Raw genomic sequence first — 20,090 nt, 5'->3', positions numbered from 1 at the left:
GGGGATAGGCTTCTCGTGAGATGGGGATAGGTGTTTCGTAAGATGAAGATAGTTGTTTCGTGAGATGGGAGGATATGTTTTTCGTGAGATGGGGGATAGATTTTTCGTGAGATGGGGATAGGTGTTTAATAAGACTTTCACGTCGTTCGAGAGTAGCTGCTCGTCGTCCCTTAAAAAAAAAAGCCCAAATACTCATTAATCCAACCGCCACAGCTTGCTTGCACAGCCCGTTCTCTCAATCTGCCACTCCGTAAAGAATCCAACCTAACCTAACCTCGCGAGAAACGTCAGAACCCCAAGCCACTCACCTAACCCACTGAGCCCGATGGATAGTGAACGTGGATACATGTGAGGAATAACTTTTCATAGTAGGTTGTCTTTGTAACGTTGATCAGCATGCCTTAAACCAGTGCAAACGTGACGCACCGTAAACACGACTTACAAAAGATGGAAGATCATTTGTTCGCCTGACAGCTGGGTAGACAGCGCTTCGGATTCGTAGTCCTGAGGTTCCGGGTTCGATCCCCGGTGGAGGCGGAGACAAATGGGCAAATTGTTTTTTTTTTCACCCTGTTACCTAGCAGTAAATAGGTACCTGGGAGTTAGACAGCTGCTACGGGCTGCTTCCTGGGGGTGTGTGTGTAACAAAAAGGAGGCCTGGTCGAAGACCAGGCCGCTGGGACGCTTAACCCCGAAATCATCTCAAGATAACCTCAAGATATAAGCCTAACAAAATAAAGATAATACTGTATTCATATTTACAATACATGATATATTTATTATACATGTATATTTAAAATTTACTATTCATTATATAACTAGAAACTTATATTAAAACAATAGGTAAGTTGTAGGTAATACATGCGATATGCGACATACATAACATGAGATAAGTAACATACAGCACATACATAACATACGATATACGACATACAGCACATACATAACATACGATATGCGACATACAGCACATACATAACATGAGATAAGTAACATACAGCACATACATAACATACGATATGCGACATACAGCACATACATAACATACGATATGCGACATACAGCACATACATAACATGAGATAAGTAACATACAGCACATACATAACATACGATATGCGACATACAGCACATACATAACATACGATATGCGACATACAGCACATACATAACATACGATATACGACATACAGCACATACATAACATACGATATGCGACATACAGCACGTTACATAACATACGATATTCGACATACAACACGTACATAACATACAATATGCGACATACAGCACGTACATAACATACGATATGCGACATACAACACGTTACATAACATACGATATGCGACATACAGCACGTTACATAACATACGATATGCGACATACGCCACATACTCACAGACGACATACAACAACATCACCACACTAGACATGTTGCCATGGATACCCACAATGGAAGTATACACGTCAATTGGAAGTTAGAGCCCCTGAGCACGTCAATTGACTATTGCACTTACCAACCGGACATCAACCTTTCCCTATAAAGTGGCATTTTCACATGTCGACATTACACTTAAAATTACATATTACGAATTTCCAAATCTCATATTCATCGAATACCATTTCCAATTGATACAAGCTTGGCAAGCACCATAAGTCGTTTTCAGGAATTAAAATCATTCTGGATGTTATGCATTTTATGCATTGAGTGTATAAGTCCAATAAATACGTGTGCTGCACCTGCATGGAACCTACCTTGGCTACCTTGAGGTGCTTCCGGGGCTTAGTGTCCCCGCGGCCCGGTCGTCGACCAGGCCTCCTGGTTGATCAGGTATCCTTTGGAGGTGCTTATCCAGTTCTCTCTTGAACACTGTGAGGGGTTTGCCAGTTATGTCCCTTATGTGTAGTAGTGTAACCCCGCTCATCTTACGAACCATATAAAAGGAATTTGAGAAAGCCAAGCAGGTTCTCACCAGACACACCCGACAGCTGAGAGGCATGTAGAAAAAAAAGGTTGTAGGAACTACCAAAACACAGAGGAAATTGCATGATTGCATAATTACCACCGAATATACAACAGCGAAGCAAGTTTCTCAGTTGATTAAAAGTGTTGCAAGCAAGTCCATCACACACCCGGCTACGCAAGACAGGAATTACATAAGAACATAAGAACATAAGAACAAAGGTAACTGCAGAAGGCTTATTGGCCCATACGAGGCAGCTCCTATCTACAACCACCCAATCCCACTCATATACTTGTCCAACCCGCGCTTGAAACAATCGAGGGACCCCACCTCCACCACGTTACGCGGCAATTGGTTCCACAAATCAACAACCCTGTTACTGAACCAGTATTTACCCAAGTCTTTCCTAAATCTAAACTTATCCAATTTATACCCATTGTTTCGTGTTCAGTCTTGTGTTGATATTTTTAATACCCTTAACAACATAGTCAGGTTAACCGTCTAAATCGTCATAAAATAGCTCTGCGATCGTCTTTCTTTACCAATATGTGTTCTTGAGTGGTCAACCTCGCCCCCAGCATCCAGGCCTGCTTGAGATGATCCCGGGAGAGTGACCTGATGCTCATATCAAGAGATGAATGCTTAGGAAACCGCTTGAAAAGCCTAGCCAACGTCACACAGAAATATTTAAGTGAAGACTTGACGTAACTTGAATATTGAAGTCAAGTTCTTTCCTTGCGCTTCATGGACACTTAAGGTGGAAATATTTAGTCGTGGGCGACTTCTTGATGGAGAAGTCACCCACGACTTGATGGCCTATATATATATAGGCCATCAAGAGTTGGCCTCCTCCTTAAAGGCCTTCTCGTATACCAGAGCTTATAAGGCTCACGTTACTTATATCATATAAGGCTCACGTCACTTATATCATATAAGGCTCACGTCACTTATATCATATAAGGCTCACGTCACTTATATCATATAAGGCTCACGTCACTTATATCATATAAGGCTCACTTCAAGTTGGGTTCCAAATCCTTCTGAGATGTTGTCAAAGTTCCCAAAATATTCAGTGTGAAACTTAAAATCAAGGAGAATGAGCTCAAGGAAAATGGACTTCAAGAAGTCTTCTTGTTGGATTAATCCAAACATCATAATTGTGATGATTGTAATTCATTATGTGGAGGTTGTAACACAGTGTAGTGGGGGTTATAACACACTGTGGAGGTTGTAACACAGTGTAGTGGGGGTTATAACACATTGTGTGGGGGTTGTAACACACTGTGGGGGGTTATAACACAGTGTGGGGGTTATAACACATTGTGTGGGGGTTATAACACATTGTGGGGGTTATAACACAGTGTAGAGGGGGTTACAACACACTGTGCGGGGTTGTAACACAGTGTAGTGGGGGTTATAACACACTGTGGAGGTTGTAACACAGTGTAGTTTGGGTTATAACACATTGTGTGTGGGTTATAACACATTGTGTGGGGGTTATAACATATTGTGTGGGGGTTATAACACATTGTGTGTGGGTTATAACACATTGTGTGGGGGTTATAACACATTGTGTGTGGGTTATAACACATTGTGTGTGGGTTATAACACATTGTGTGTGGGTTATAACACATTGTGTGGGGGTTATAACACATTGTGTGGGGGTTATAACACATTGTGTGTGGGTTATAACACATTGTGTGTGGGTTATAACACATTGTGTGGGGGTTAGGATACATTGTGGGGGTCATAACTCTGGGGTTATGATACATTGTGGGTGTAATAACACACTGTGGGAGTTCAAATACATTAAAGGGTTATAATACATTGTTATGGGTTGTAATTCATTGTGGAAGTTTCAATACATTGTGGGGGGGGGTTAAATAGGTCTATGCTCTTAAAATCGAAACTCAGTTTAAGTGATGCTAAGTTGTAGGTTGTTGTACGTGGTGTTGTACGTGGTGTTGTACATGGTGTTCAGTGTGAAGGGAGCGTCTGTGTTTGTAAAGATGAGGTTCTGTTGCTGAACTAATGTATATATGATGATGGAGTTGTCATCTGTGAGTCGGACAGTTGTTGGAGGATTTAAACTATGAGGTGAGGCTACCCTGTGAGCCTCCCTCTCTATGCTGAACTTCCTTTTCCTGCAGTTAGACTCCTTCCATGTAGTTAGGCTTCTTCCATACAGTTAGGCTCCTTCCATATAGGAAGAAGTCTCACACATTAACAAAACCCGACATGACATCCTAATGGCTATCTTGTACTACAACCCTGAGATCAGGTTCAATAGGCCTCTTTTCTTTCTCCATATTTGTAACTATTATTTCTTGCAGAATACCAGCACGAGTTCATAGTGCCAATGGCCAGACACAACAAAACACTTGTTCAAATATTTGGAGATTTTCTCACATAAACATTGTCCGATTATTTAGTAATGTTTGCTGATACGACCACAATTAATTAAATATCCTGATAGTTTTGTCATGGTTTCAACATGGTTGTAAAGCCAGTGTTGAGGGTGAGATTGTAAAGCCAGTGTTAAGGGTGAGATTGTAAAGCCAGTGTTTCCTATACACTGCTGAAAAGGGGATATGATATAAGGAATATTTTCGTAAATGGCTTTACAAAACTATCACTTGTTTTCAAATTTAATCAATCCTCTATAATGGCAATGGAATATTTAGGTGGGAAATATCTCTCACGTGGAATGCGAATTGTGCATCTACGAATGGCGTTCGTTCGTGAGACATTAAATTTCAACTGTTCTTGAACTTCTTCTTCCTCTTTTTTACTGTTTGTGCAGTTCATAAATTTACACTTACAAGTTGCTGCCGATTCCACGAGTTTTTCTTCCCCCTTATTCACACACACACACACACACACACACATACACACACTCACACACACATACACACACACACACACACACATACACACACACACACACACACACACACACACACACACACACATACACACACACATACACACACACATACACACACACACACACACACACACACACACACACACACACACACACACACACACACACACACACACACATACACACACACACACACACACACACACATACATACACACACATACACACACATACACACACACACACACACACACACATACACACACACACACACACACACACACATACATACACACACACACACACACACACACACACACACACACACACACACACACACATACACACACACACACACACACACACACACACACACACACACACACACATACACACACACACACACACACACACACACATACATACACACACATACACACACACACATACACACACACACACACACACACACATACACACACACACTCACACACACATACACACACACACACACACACACACACACACACACACACATACACACACACACACACACACACACACACACACACACACACACACACACACACACACATACACACACACACACACACACACACACACACACACACACACACACACACATACACACACACATACACACACACACACACACACACACACACACACACACACACACACACACACACACACACACACATACACACACACACACACACACATACACACACACACACACACACACACACACACACACACATACACACACACACACACACATACACACACACACACACACACACACACACACACACACACACATACACACACACACACACACACACACACACACACACACACACACACACACACACATTTATTCATTTATTCAAGCGATAAATATTCCTTTTGGAAACAATTCTTATAAAGAACAGTAGTATAAGAGAAAATATATCCATCTTCAATTTATTTATCAAAGCAATTCATTCTTAATATATATTAAAAAAGAAGGAAAACATTTAAAAATGATAAATACAACGTAAAAAGGACCTAATAACATATTTTGAGAAGACGAAATTTGATGCATGTTCAGTCGAGTTAAGGACTCTGAGTTGTCCAACTCTCACTTCATATAAACGAAATAGACTCCCCTGGAAACACAAACCGAAACTGTCTCTATTTTCCGCTTGTTACAACTTGTAATAAAGTTGTTACATCTTGGCTTAACGTGTTTATGACGTATTGGAACGTTGTTACAACTTGCTATATTGGTTGTTATAACTGGTTAGGTGGTGTTAAAACTTGTTCGAACGTTGTGCCAACGTCGTAGTTTCGGTGTGTGTTTGGCGGGTCCAAGATGAGAAAAATCAGTTGGAGCCATAAAGGAGAATTGAACCATACACTCTGGGTATTCCCAAGCCTTAAAACACCACTAGATCATAATGTTATAAGTAATGTAACCTGAGATTTAAATGAATTCACAAGGAGTGTTGAGGCATTGAGCAGATACAAAATCTGGGTATCATTCAGGGAGCCGGTCGGCCGAGCGGACAGCACGCTGGACTTGTGATCCTGTGGTCCTGGGTTCGATCCCAGGCGCCGGCGAGAAACATTGCACAGAGTTTCTTTCACCCTATGCCCCTGTTACCTAGCAGTAAAATAGGTACCTGGGTGTTAGTCAGCTGTCACGGGCTGCTTCCTGGGGGTGGAGGCCTGGTCGAGGACCGGGCCGCGGGGACACTAAAAAGCCCCGAAACCATCTCAAGATAACCTCAAGAATTAGATCATTAGTGCAGGTTCGAATCCTTTTGATGGCTCCAACTGATTGTTTCATTAATACTCTACGTTAATGTGATTTCTTTGTGCATTTAAAGTGAGAGTTGTAGGGATGAACTCGTATACCACACAAGAGTGTTTACTGGTAATGTGTAAAACCTTGATTTGGTGTCCACTCGACGGCACAAGACGCCTTGTAGATTAAATTTATTCCCAGGTTACATTACTTATAGCATATGGTAGTCCAGTGGTTTAAGACTCCAAGACGTTAGAGGAAGGATAAAGTAACGTCTCAAGGATTCCTAATACCAGAGGACATGCCTAAGGGGTAGAGATACAGTGCTTAAGGTTTCGTGAGATATTCTCCCAACGTGTCGAATGTGACTGTTCGAACAGTTAATGCCCGAAACGCTTTGCGTAATAGTGGCTTTAGGCATTGTATGTACTAGCCCTATCTATAAATCCATCCCTCTTTGTAAAATCTCTTGTATGTATGTACCTTACCTAAATAAACATTTGATTTGATTTGATTTGAGTTATCAAACACAAATAATACCAGATCTGAGGTCAAAGGGTAAAGGCTATATATATATATTAAGCAATATAAAATACTATAATTATTGCTAACTACAAATCCAAAGTTAGTTCGAGAACAGGAATATTAACAAACATATTAACAATATTAATATATTAATATTAACAATTTCCTTTCATAAATCTTTTAAATTCTTGGTTAAGAATGTTTAGCATAGGTTTTTGGCAAAGAATTTAATTCTCTCCATTTTTTTTTTACCACTGATGATGGAGTATCTTCTCCGAAACATTTCTTTTGAAAAATAAATTGAAGAAAATTTATGTCTTACGTCTGATGGTACTGTTCTCGTTCCTATATGAATTACATATTATATTAAATTACATATTTATATGTACAAACTGTCAAGGTATCTGTGTCTGAAGAGCTGCCAGTGTGTCTACAGTACTTGTCATACTGATGAATAAACACATTCGTTAAACATTTTTGCCTGTAAATATTTCTTTCTTCCCAAAAAAATAACTTTCCTGGAAGTCCTCAAAATATGTTGAATGTAAACACTGTCAACATTTCTTGCAAATAATCAAATAATCAAGTATTATGACATAACATATTACCTCTTAAAAAGGATAGATGCCACCTAAGAGAACATATGTTATCTCTTAAGAGGACAGAAGTTATTTTTTAAAGGAACAGCCATTACCTCTTGAAGGAACCAAACAGTACTCAAGGAACACACACACACACACACACACACACACACACACACACACACACACACTATCCCCTTATAAACACCGAGAGTACACCTCAGGTCTGCTATTTAGCATACAACGATAGGATTTACTTTCTTGTCCCTATCTGTTTCACTCACTGTTGTATATTTAACCCTTGATCTGAACTTAACAACCAAAATATTGGTTCTTAAATGTGGCGAAGAAGTAAGCGTGAAGAGGGTGACTTCTATTGGAGGATCCCTAAAGAGGGAGACTTCTATTGGAGCATCCCTAAAGCGGGAGACTTCTATTGGAGTATCCCTAAAGAGGGACACTTCTATTGGAGGATCCCTAAAGAGGGAGACTTCTATTGGAGGATCCCTAAAGAGGGAAACTTCTATTGGAGGATCCCTGAAGAGGGAGACTTCTATTGGAGGATCCCTGAAGAGGGAAACTTCTATTGGAGGATCCCTAAAGAGGGAAACTTCTATTGGAGGATCCCTGAAGAGGGAAACTTTTATTGGAGGATCCCTGAAGAGGGAAACTTCTATTGGAGGATCCCTGAAGAGGGAAACTTCTATTGGAGGATCCTTAAAGAGGGAAATTTCTATCGGAAGAACCCTGAAGAGGGTTCTTCTTCAATTTTTTTTTTCATTAAATAATATCAATGTCATTCAGAAGGAGATGGATCCAGTCACCAAGCGCAGCACCAGCAGCAGCAGCAGCAGCTCCAGCAGCAGCAGCAGCAGCAGCTCCAGCAGCAGCAGCAGCTCCAGCAACAGCATATGCAGCAGCAGCCGCAACAGCACCTACAACAGCCGCAACAGCAGCAGCATAATTTTCAGCAGTCCCAACAACATCTTCACCAGCAACACCCTCTTCAGCAGCAGGAAAATCTCCAACAACAAAATTTACAACAACAAAATCTCCAACAACAAAATCTCCAACAACAAAATCTCCAACAACAAAATCTCCAACAACAAACCCTCCAACAGCAAACCTTGCAACAACAACAGCAAAGTTTACAGCAACAACAGCAAAGCCTCCAACAAAACATTCAGCAACAAAGCCTCCAACAGCAGCAAAATTTCCAACAACAACAGCACAACATCCAACAACAAAATCTTCAACAGCAGCAGAACCTGCAACAGCAACAACTACACCAGCAGCAGCAACAAGCCCAGCAGCAGCTGCAACAGCAGATGGGTCAGCAGCAAAAGATGGGAATCCTCTCAGGTCTAAAAGGGGACCAATTCACCTCAGCCTACACGGGTATATCTCCACCTTCCCAGCCTCTCTCCCGCGAAGACTTGTACGGGCAGCAGCACCAGGGTCTTCCCGATGGGGTGCTCCAAGGACCCGGCATCCTGCTTCACAGGTCAGTTGAGGGATAAGACAGTCCCAGGGGTCTGTTCCAAGAGCCCAGGGTCTCTCCCAAGGTCCCAGGGTCTCTCCCAAGGTCCCAGGGTCTCTCCCAAGGTCCCAGGGTCTCTCCTAAGGTCTCAGGGTCTCTCCCAAGGTCCCAGGGTCTCTCCCAAGGTCCCAGGGTCTCTCCCAAGGTCCCAGGGTCTCTCCTAAGGTCCCAGGGTCTCTCCCAAGGTCCCAGGGTCTCTCCCAAGGTCCCAGGGTCTCTCCCAAGGTCCCAGGGTCTCTCCCAAGGTCCCAGGGTCTCTCCCAAGATCCCAGGGTCTCTCCCAAGGTCACAGTAGCTGTTCCAACATCCCAGGGCCTGTTCCAAGGTCCCAGAATCTATTCCTAGGTCCCAGAAGCTGTTCCAACATCCCAGGGCCTGTTCCAAGGTCCCAGGATCTGTTCCAAGGTCCCAGACTCTGTCCCAAGGTTCCGGGGTCTGTTCCAAGGTCCCAGGATCTGTTATAAGGTCCTAGACTCTGTTCCAACATCCCAGGGCCTCTTCCAAAGTCCCAGGATCTGCTACAAGGTCTCAGGAGTCTGTTCAAGGTCCCAGGGTCTGTCCCAGGATCTGTTCCAAGGTTCCAGGGGCTGTTCCAAGGTCCCAGGATCTGTTCAAAGGTCCCAGAGTCTGTTCCAAGGTCCCGGGACCTGTTCCAGGGTCCGAGGATCTGTTCCAAGGTCCCAGGATCTACTCCAAGATCCCAGGACCTGCTCCGTGGTTCCAGAGCCTGCTCCAAGGTCCCAGGACCTGCTCCAAGATCCCAGGACCTGCTTCCAAGTCCCAGGATCTGCTTCAAGATCCCAGGACCTGCTCCAAGGTCCCAGGACCTGCTCCAAGCTCCCAGGACCAGCTCCAAGATCCCAGGACCGGCTCCAAGGTCCTAGGACCTGCTCCAAGGTCCCAGGACCTGCTCCAAGATCCCAGGACCTGCTCCAAGGTCCTAGGACCTGCTCCAAGGTCCCAGGACCTGCTCCAAGGTCCTATCGTCATGTTACAAAGGTCAGTTAAGCAATGAAAGATTAAGTTAGGTCTGCAAGTCATCACCTGCAGATAAGGACCAACATTAACAGGTTAGAGGATCAACTTCACTCTCTTTATCATCTCTTAAAACGACGAAATAACTGTCTCACTTTGGTGACTTTAGACGGAATAAATCACCGTCAATATATTACTGTTATTGCTCCTATTTGTTGAATTTACTCATTGTTATCACATTCGTTTATAACTTTTGTAGCGATTTAGCTCATTTATTGCCAAGTGCTTGAAAGTTTAGGTTAATGCAACTGTTGTGGTTGGTGTTGTGTTGCAGGCCAGCGCCGCTGTCGCCGACGGAGCTCCGGGGCGGAGTCATGGTGACTACCTCTGGCATTGTCAAGTCTCTGGACCGACCTCGTCAGGCTTCGGTAAGTCTTTCCGTCAAGGCTTAAGTCTGCGTCTCTTCTCGAAAGCTTTTCTCCCTTCCCCCCCCCCCCCCCGAGCGTCTCTTATTCAAGCCTTCTCCCGTCTCTTCTTCTTCTTCTTTAAGGCTTTCTCTGTCGACCTCTGTGGGGCTACGTCTCACTGAAACCCGCCAGTTATGTTGGCATCGTCATTTCACATGTGTGTTTTTTTGTTTATCTCGTTGCATAATTTTATTGACGCCTTCCACACCTGCAACTCTCCTAGACTGATGCGTTCCACACCTGCCATTCTCCTACACTGATGCCTTCCACACCTGCAACTCTCCTACACTGATGCCTTCCGCGTTTGAAAGTCACATATAATCTACTCATTCACGATTTGTTTACCAGTTTTCCTCCAAGTTTTTCTGTACACAATAGCTCCTGTAAACAAAAGATACATACTTGAATTTTCAGAGCCTAATTGGGCCAGTTCTGGGATGTATATTTAAGACATAAGGTTTCTACCCAGCATATTGATCCTGCCGTAGCTGGTAAGTATATTCAGTGTATATACATTCATGAATATACGACGGTAGGAGAGTCTTTTTCGCTGTAGAGGTTCATGTATTGTAAGGGACTATCTTTGGACACAAGTCGAAATAAATAATTTGATGCGTTGATGCTCTATGAAATAATGTCAATAAAATTTTAATGGCTGATTAGAAACGAGATTGTACTTCATTATTACGATAAAAGAGACCAGCATACCAAAATTTTGCTTTTAAAAATGTCTATTCACTTATAGGATTGTTTTATATTATATATAATGACGGTTTCAGACCACGAAGGAAGGATTAAGACAGAAATTTCCTTAAGTACCTTCGTATTCAATAATATATCTTCAGAAGTGTGTATTATTATTAAATACGAAAGTACTTAACAAAATTTCTGTTTTAATCCGCTCCTCATGGTCGGACACTGTCACCTTGTTCATCACATGTTAATTTCTTTGTGATTTACACACACACACACACGTATATATATATATATATATATATATATATATATATATATATATATATATATATATATATATATATAAATTTGTGAGGGTATATATATATATATATATATATATATATATATATATATATATATATATATATATATTATTAAATATGACCGAAAAAGTAAGATTAATAATTCTAACACGAATTTTCTCAATCTTTCGTACATTATGCTTCACTGTTGGAGGTAAATCAAAAATCACTTCTCCAAAATTCATTTTTATTTCTAGTCTGACGCGACACGGGCGCGTTTCGTAAAACTTATTACATTTTCAAAGACTTCACAAATACACAACTGATTAGAACTTGCGTTTCCCTGATTTTATATCTACATTTGAGTGAGGTGGGAAGGGTGATGTGGCATTACATTTGAGTAAGGTGGGAAGGATGATGTGGCATTAGAGGATATTAATAGGGTATTAAAAGTATCAACACAAGACAGAACACGAAACAATGGATATTGAATAGAAGTGTTTGTAGAAAGCCTATTGGTCCATATTTCTTGATGCTTCTATATTGGAGCGGAGTCTTGAGGTGGGTAGAATATAGTTGTGCAATAATTGGCTGTTGATTGCTGGTGTTGACTTCTTGATGTGTAGTGCCTCGCAAACGTCGAGCCGCCTGCTATCGCTGTATCTATCGATGATTTCTGTGTTGTTTACTAGGATTTCTCTGGCGATGGTTTGGTTATGGGAAGAGATTATATGTTCCTTAATGGAGCCCTGTTGTTTATGCATCGTTAAACGCCTAGAAAGAGATGTTGTTGTCTTGCCTATATACTGGGTTTTTTGGAGCTTACAGTCCCCAAGTGGGCATTTGAAGGCATAGACGACGTTAGTCTCTTTTAAAGCGTTCTGTTTCGTGTCTGGAGAGTTTCTCATGAGTAGGCTGGCCGTTTTTCTGGTTTTATAGTAAATCGTCAGTTGTATCCTCTGATTTTTGTCTGTAGGGATAACGTTTCTATTAACAATATCTTTCAGGACCCTTTCCTCTGTTTTATGAGCTGTGGAAAAGAAGTTCCTGTAAAATAGTCTAATAGGGGGTATAGGTGTTGTGTTAGTTGTCTCTTCGGAGGTTGCATGGCTTTTCACTTTCCTTCTTATGATGTCTTCGATGAAACCATTGGAGAAGCCGTTATTGACTAGAACCTGCCTTACCCTACAGAGTTCTTCGTCGACTTGCTTCCATTCTGAGCTGTGGCTGAGAGCACGGTCGACGTATGCGTTAACAACACTCCTCTTGTACCTGTCAGGGCAGTCGCTGTTGGCATTTAGGCACATTCCTATGTTTGTTTCCTTTGTGTAGACTGCAGTGTGGAAACCTCCGCCCTTTTCCATGACTGTTACATCTAGAAAAGGCAGCTTCCCATCCTTTTCCGTCTCGTAAGTGAAACGCAGCACGGAACTCTGCTCAAATGCCTCCTTCAGCTCCTGCAGATGTCTGACATCAGGTACCTGTGTAAAAATGTCGTCAACATACCTGCAGTATATGGCCGGTTTCAAGTTCATGTCGACTAAGACTTTTTGCTCGATGGTACCCATGTACCACTTGGGGACTGTAAGCTCCAAAAAACCCAGTATATAGGCAAGACAACAACATCTCTTTCTAGGCGTTTAACGATGCATAAACAACAGCGCTCCATTAAGGAACATATAATCTCTTCCCATAACCAAACCATCGCCAGAGAAATCCTAGTAAACAACACAGAAATCATCGATAGATACAGCGATAGCAGGCGGCTCGACGTTTGCGAGGCACTACACATCAAGAAGTCAACACCAGCAATCAACAGCCAATTATTGCACAACTATATTCTACCCACCTCAAGACTCCGCTCCAATATAGAAGCATCAAGAAATATGGACCAATAGGCTTTCTACAAACACTTCTATTCAATATCCATTGTTTCGTGTTCTGTCTTGTGTTGATACTTTTAATACCCTATTAATATCCTCTAATGCCACATCATCCTTCCCACCTTACTCAAATGTAATGCCACATCACCCTTCCCACCTCACTCAAATGTAGATATAAAATCAGGGAAACGCAAGTTCTAATCAGTTGTGTATTTGTGAAGTCTTTGAAAATGTAATAAGTTTTACGAAACGCGCCCGTGTCGCGTCAGACTAGAAATAAAAATGAATTTTGGAGAAGTGATTTTTGATTTACCTCCAACAGTGAAGCATAATGTACGAAAGATTGAGAAAATTCGTGTTAGAATTATTAATCTTACTTTTTCGGTCATATTTAATAAAATATATATATATATATATATATATATATATATATATATATATATATATATATATATATATATATATATATATATATATATATATATATATATGTCGTACCTAGTAGCCAGAACGCACTTCTCAGCCTACTATGCAAGGCCCGATTTGCCTAATAAGCCAAGTTTTCATGAATTAATTGTTTTTCGACTACCTAACCTAACCTAACTTTTTCGGCTACCTAACTTAACCTAACGTATAAAGATAGGTTAGGTTAGGTTAGGTAGGGTTGGTTAGGTTCGGTCATATATCTACGTTAATTTTAACTCCAATAAAAAAAAAATTGACCTCATACATAATGAATTGGGTAGCTTTATCATTTCATAAGAAAAAAATTCAAGAAAATATATTAATTCAGGAAAACTTGGCTTATTAGGCAAATCGGGCCTTGCATAGTAGGCTGAGAAGTGCGTTCTGGCTACTAGGTACGACATATATATATATATATATATATATATATATATATATATATATATATATATATATATATATATATATATATATATATATATATATATATATTATATATATATATATTATATATATATATATATATATATATATATATATATATATATATATATATATATATATATATATATATATATATATATATATATATATTTGCGAAGAAGCTTGAATGGTCCCCACGCCAATATGCAACAGAAAATTCCTCTCTCCAGAAGGACTGCATGTGAGGTGATTTGATGAAATATCTGTGCCCAAAAAGGTTACCGAGTGCTGTTGGGATTTGGGTTAAAGGTCATCTGACTTCCAATCCTTTAAACAGTCGTTATGGCCTAGTGGTGAAAGTACTGGACACGTGACGAATGTGACGAGTTGCGACATAATATAATATCATATATTATGTAGTATAATATCGGTAATATAATAACCCAACCCCTAATGTATAAGATGAAAATGACGACGTTTCGGTTCTTTCTACTTACGAAACCTGTACGTCTTTCCCCTGATGATAGCGGCTTAGTCTGTATTTATCGAAGAGTTTAGGAGCCTCGACACTTAACAACCCCTAGGGCGATTATTTTTATAGATAACCTCGCAGTGCTTCGGAGCTCCTAAACTCTTTAATAAATGTAAAGTAATCCACAATAATCGAGGAAAGATGTATAGGTTTCGTAAGTGGTCACTTAATGAATCATGGGCCTGGACCCCCCCCCCCCTTATTAAGTTGCAGGGATGAGCTAAAATGCCACATGTGTAGGGTTATAGATGATCAACCACGTTACTGTGCCATACTCTTTGCTCACTAATTAATATTAAACTTATAATAATTCTCTGTAAATAGCATTTCAAGATAGGGATCAAAAGAGTTTCCATTTCAAGATAGTGATCATGACAAACTATAGTGCTAATATTTTTTTTTACAAATCATTGCTATTTTCTTCTTTACACAGCACTATGTATCACCAGCTTAGCGAGGTATCAAAAGTTGCTTCACTATGGGCTCCTAATTAAATTATATTCCACATTTAAATAACCAGCATTGCTCCCTTGCCATATTACACGAATCCTTGTTCACAAGTGCTAAGATTCATCAAACACTAAATTGTAAATTTATTGAACAATTTCTGAACTCTGAACTATTTGACAATTTCTGAGCATTACGAGATTGAATATAAGAATAATGGGGCCTCGTAGCCTGGTGGAAGCGCGCAGGACTCGTAATTCTGTGGCGCGGGTTCGATTCCCGCACGAGGCAGAAACAAATGGGCAAAGTTTCTTTCACCCTGAATGCCCCTGTTACCTAGCAGTAAATAGGTACCTGGGAGTTAGTCAGCTGTCACGGGCTGCTTCCTGGGGGTGGAGGCCTGGTCGAGGACCGGGCCGCGGGGACACTAAAAAGCCCCGAAATCATCTCAAGATAACCTCAAGAAGAATGATCACCTTACTTTGAGATATTTCGAAGCTCGAAAAATGACAATTAAGTGTTAATGATACATAACTGTAAAATGACCCATAACACTGCTATTTCCCCCCTAACTCTATGACACATAACACTGCTAATGACACATAACACTGCCTATGACATAAGACTGCTGATGACACATAGCTGCAAGTTTATGTCACCTATGTTAGTCATTCCTAAAGTCTTTCACTTTCTCTATTTTCTGACCCATTTAATGCTCTGAAGACTCTTCTGTAATGAGTGTTCAATATGAAGGTTTCCTCTCGTTATATGTATTAAATATGTAGGAGTTTCTCTCTTTTTGTGTGTTAAATATGTAGGGTTTCTCTCTTTTTGTGTGTTAAATATGTAGGGTTCTCTCTTTTTGTGTGTTAAATATGTAGGGTTTCTCTCTTTTTGTGTGTTAAATATGTAGGGTTTATCTCTCTTTTTGTGTGTTAAATATGTAGGGTTTATCTCTCTTTTTGTGTGTTAAATGTGTAGGGTTTATCTCTCTTTTTGTGTGTTCAATATGTAGGGTTTCTCTCTTTTTGTGTGTGTTCAATATCATGGTTTTTCACTATGGGTGTTCTTTTGAAAGGTTTTCTGTTGTGTTCAAAATGAAGGATTTCTTTTGCTATGTGTGCTTAAAATGATTTTTTTATTTGTATTTTCCTTATGTGTGTTCAACATGGAGTTATTTTTTTCATTGTGTTCAATATGAAGGTTATATTTTGTTGTGTGTGTTCAATATGAGGGTTATGTTTCGTTGGGTGTGTTCAATATGAGGGATTTCGTATTTTATGTGTGTTCAATATGAAGGTTTCTTCTGTTATATGTCTTCAATACGAAGGTTATTTTCTTGTTATGTCTTCAATACGAAGTTTTTTCCTTTATATTTGTTCAATATAAAGACATTATTTTGTGTGCACGGAAAAGTTAGTTATCCCGGTAAGGCTTTTCTATGTTCACAGGTTTTCACTTATCCTGGTGTAGAGTGAGTAAACATGACAATGGGGTGTTCAGTACTGTTAAATTGTACAATGTTACTAAATATTATGTCATTAGGATCCAAGAGTGTCAGAAGAAGGTAAACAGTATACATGTATGATAACTGTTCACGATAACCACGAACCAAGGGGGTCTCCATCCTCTGCATGCCCTGTTATGAGTATCATCAGGATACGCAACTAGAAGCGCATTTGCGTAACTTTTAATAAATGTTTTTTTTTTTTTAGTATTTCCTAATTCCTAAATGTCAGTAATTACCAGCCGAAACACGAGGACCATCACAGCTGACACAGAACGTTTCTGTGCCATTTTGATGTTAAAACGTTATTAAAAACGTCTATAAAACCGTTTTAACATCAAAACAGCACAAAATGTTCTTAAAACGTTAAAACATTTTAAGAACGTTTTAACGTCTAACGTTTTAATGTCCTAAAAACGTTTGAAAACGTTGTAGGTACGTTGTGTGTTTGCTGGGATGTGAGTGATTTAATTACCTGTCAAGCCAGCCAGACCTCGTGTAGATAACACAAATGCCACCTGATCAATGCTATAATGCTGGAGTCTCCATGAACCATGCTATAATGTGGAGTCTCTCATATATATATATATATATATATATATATATATATATATATATATATATATATATATATATATATATTTTTTTTTTTTTTTAAAAGTACACACACACATGCACATGTTACTTACACATGTATCTTGGCTGACTTGATAACCACTGTTGACTCTGTTATCTGCCTGTACGTTTATCGTGTTGTGCCATTTGTCTAGCTTTCTATAGTAATAACCTCGTAGGTCGACAGATCTAACTCTAATGTTGCCATATATATGTATCCATGTCTTGCCACTCAAAATGAATGTCATTTTTTAGGTACGTCTCTCTCTGAGCAGAGATAAGTGTAAATCCAGTTTTTACTATTAATAATACGTTTGCATCTGTAGATTTTTTTCTTATAAAGGAGGTGTGTGTAGCAGCTTCTCAAGAGTCCAATGTTTCTGGACTTGTCTTCCCAACCAACATATGACGTAATGACAACGGATATTTTTTGGTTAAGATTTAACAACGAATACTGACGTTGCTGGACCGTTGTGGTTAGGTTGTATGTCGGCTGAGTGGGAGCAGTAGTAAGCAGTTCATGAGACTCTCTTGTCTGTTCGTTGTTTCAGCTGTTTGGTATCAAGAAAAATAAGTCGCTTAGGCCTGACTTAGGAGAAACTTGGCCTTCCATTGTAGATCTGTCGCCAATATTGGATGTGTCTCCCTCAGTGGAGGCGGCAGAGCAGGAGGCCAATGGCAGACAGGTAAGCTACTGATGCTGCCCTGCCCACGCCCTGCCCCGAACCTCGCACACACCTGACTATGCCCACGCTGTCCAACACCGTGGGGACCTTACACTGCCCATGGGATGGTGGGCATTCACGCTGGCCGTGGGTCAGTGGGCACCCTGTCACATCCACGCTCTCTCTGATACTATTGATACACACACGTAGTCCCTGGTACAGTGGGCACCTTACCATATTCACTCTGCCCTAGGGACAGTGGGCATCCTATCACACCCTCACGCTACCTTAAGGGTAGCAGGCACTCTACCACAGACACCCACGCTACGCCTAGGGACAGTTGACACCCTATCATATATTGATCAGACCACACACTAGAAAGTGAAGGGACGACGATGTTTCGGTCCGTCCTGGACCATTCTCAAGTCGGTTGTTCTCAAGTCACAACTGACTTGAAAATGGTCCAGGACGGACCTAAACGTCGTCGTCCCTTCACTTTCTAATGTGTGGTCTGGTCAACATACTTTAGCCACGTTATTGTGACTCATCGCCTGCACCCTATCATACCAGAGTGGGCACCAGGCTGTACCTACCGACGTTACAATCACGCTATGGTACAATGGAACAGCCAAGGAAAGGCTACAGTACCATTTCAGTAAGCAATGGCCTCCTGTCACCGTCATCATACTATGTCCGACACATGTACCGTAAATGAGTCTCTTCTCAGAGAGGGTACAGGAATGCAGACGACACCCATAGTGTTTTGGGTACATTTAATGCAAAATTAAGAGTACTGTACCGTGTACAATAGTTCATGAAACCACATAAACACTCTACCATGTACCCTAGTTTATCCAACCACATAAACACTATCAATGTACCATAGCATCAACCTACACATAATATCCAGGGCTGGGGATTATACTGCTACATATCTCCAGGGCTGGGGGCTACACTAATCTTATATCCAGGGCTGGGGGCTACACTAATCTTATATCCAGGGCTGGGGGCTACACTAATCTTATATCCAGGGCTGGGGGCTACACTAATCTTATATCCAGGGCTGGGGGCTACACTAATCTTATATCCAGGGCTGGGGGCTACACTAATCTTATATCCAGGGCTGGGGGCTACACTGCCACATGTACGCTTCAGGACTGAAGATAACACTGGGGCTACTGTGGGCTACTCTACTCATCTATCACTGTTCGTTAGTGTGTTACAGTGATATTGGGGGGTACGATACTACTGTACTACTACTGAATATCACTACTGTACTGTGAGATACTCCACTGCATTCTCACTGTACCTTATGTTGTAGGACACACCACTATACTATCTCTGTACCTTATACCACGGGATTTACTACCGTCACCGTACCTTATACTGTGTGACGCTCAGTACTGTTAGTTTAAAGAGCTGGGAGCGATTGTCTGTTCTCTTGAACAGTCATGAAGCCATGTGGCTTTCACCCGGCACTGTGGCCAGCACTACACATCACACCTGGCACTGTGATCAACCCTCAGACCACACCCGGCACTGTGGCCAGCACTACTCATCACACCTGGCACTGTGATCAACCCTCAGACCACACCTGGCACTGTGATCAACCATCAGACCACACCTGGCACTGTGATCAACCATCAGACCACACCTGGCACTGTGATCAACCCTCAGACCACACCTGGCACTGTGATCAACCCTCAGACCACACCTGGCACTGTGATCAACCATCAGACCACACCTGGCACTGTGATCAACCATCAGACCACACCTGGCACTGTGATCAACCATCAGACCACACCTGGCACTGTGATCAACC

The 20,090-nt window shown here is 41.1% G+C and overlaps 1 protein-coding gene across 1 annotated transcript in view; it reads left to right on the top strand.

Moving 5' to 3' along the window:
- LOC123768007 (histone-lysine N-methyltransferase 2D) overlaps window positions 1-20,090 on the top strand; it is a 263,037-nt gene that overhangs the window by 154,204 nt on the left and 88,743 nt on the right. Inside the window, exons 10-12 of the mRNA XM_069306790.1 lie at window positions 8,574-9,273; window positions 10,619-10,712; window positions 18,155-18,289. Coding sequence (XP_069162891.1) covers window positions 8,574-9,273; window positions 10,619-10,712; window positions 18,155-18,289 — 929 coding nt within the window. The remainder of the gene's footprint in view (window positions 1-8,573; window positions 9,274-10,618; window positions 10,713-18,154; window positions 18,290-20,090) is intronic.

Source organism: Procambarus clarkii, chromosome 58 (assembly GCF_040958095.1).
Source record: "Procambarus clarkii isolate CNS0578487 chromosome 58, FALCON_Pclarkii_2.0, whole genome shotgun sequence".
Lineage (NCBI taxonomy): Eukaryota > Metazoa > Arthropoda > Malacostraca > Decapoda > Cambaridae > Procambarus > Procambarus clarkii.
This window is presented reverse-complemented; position numbering and strand designations above follow the sequence as displayed.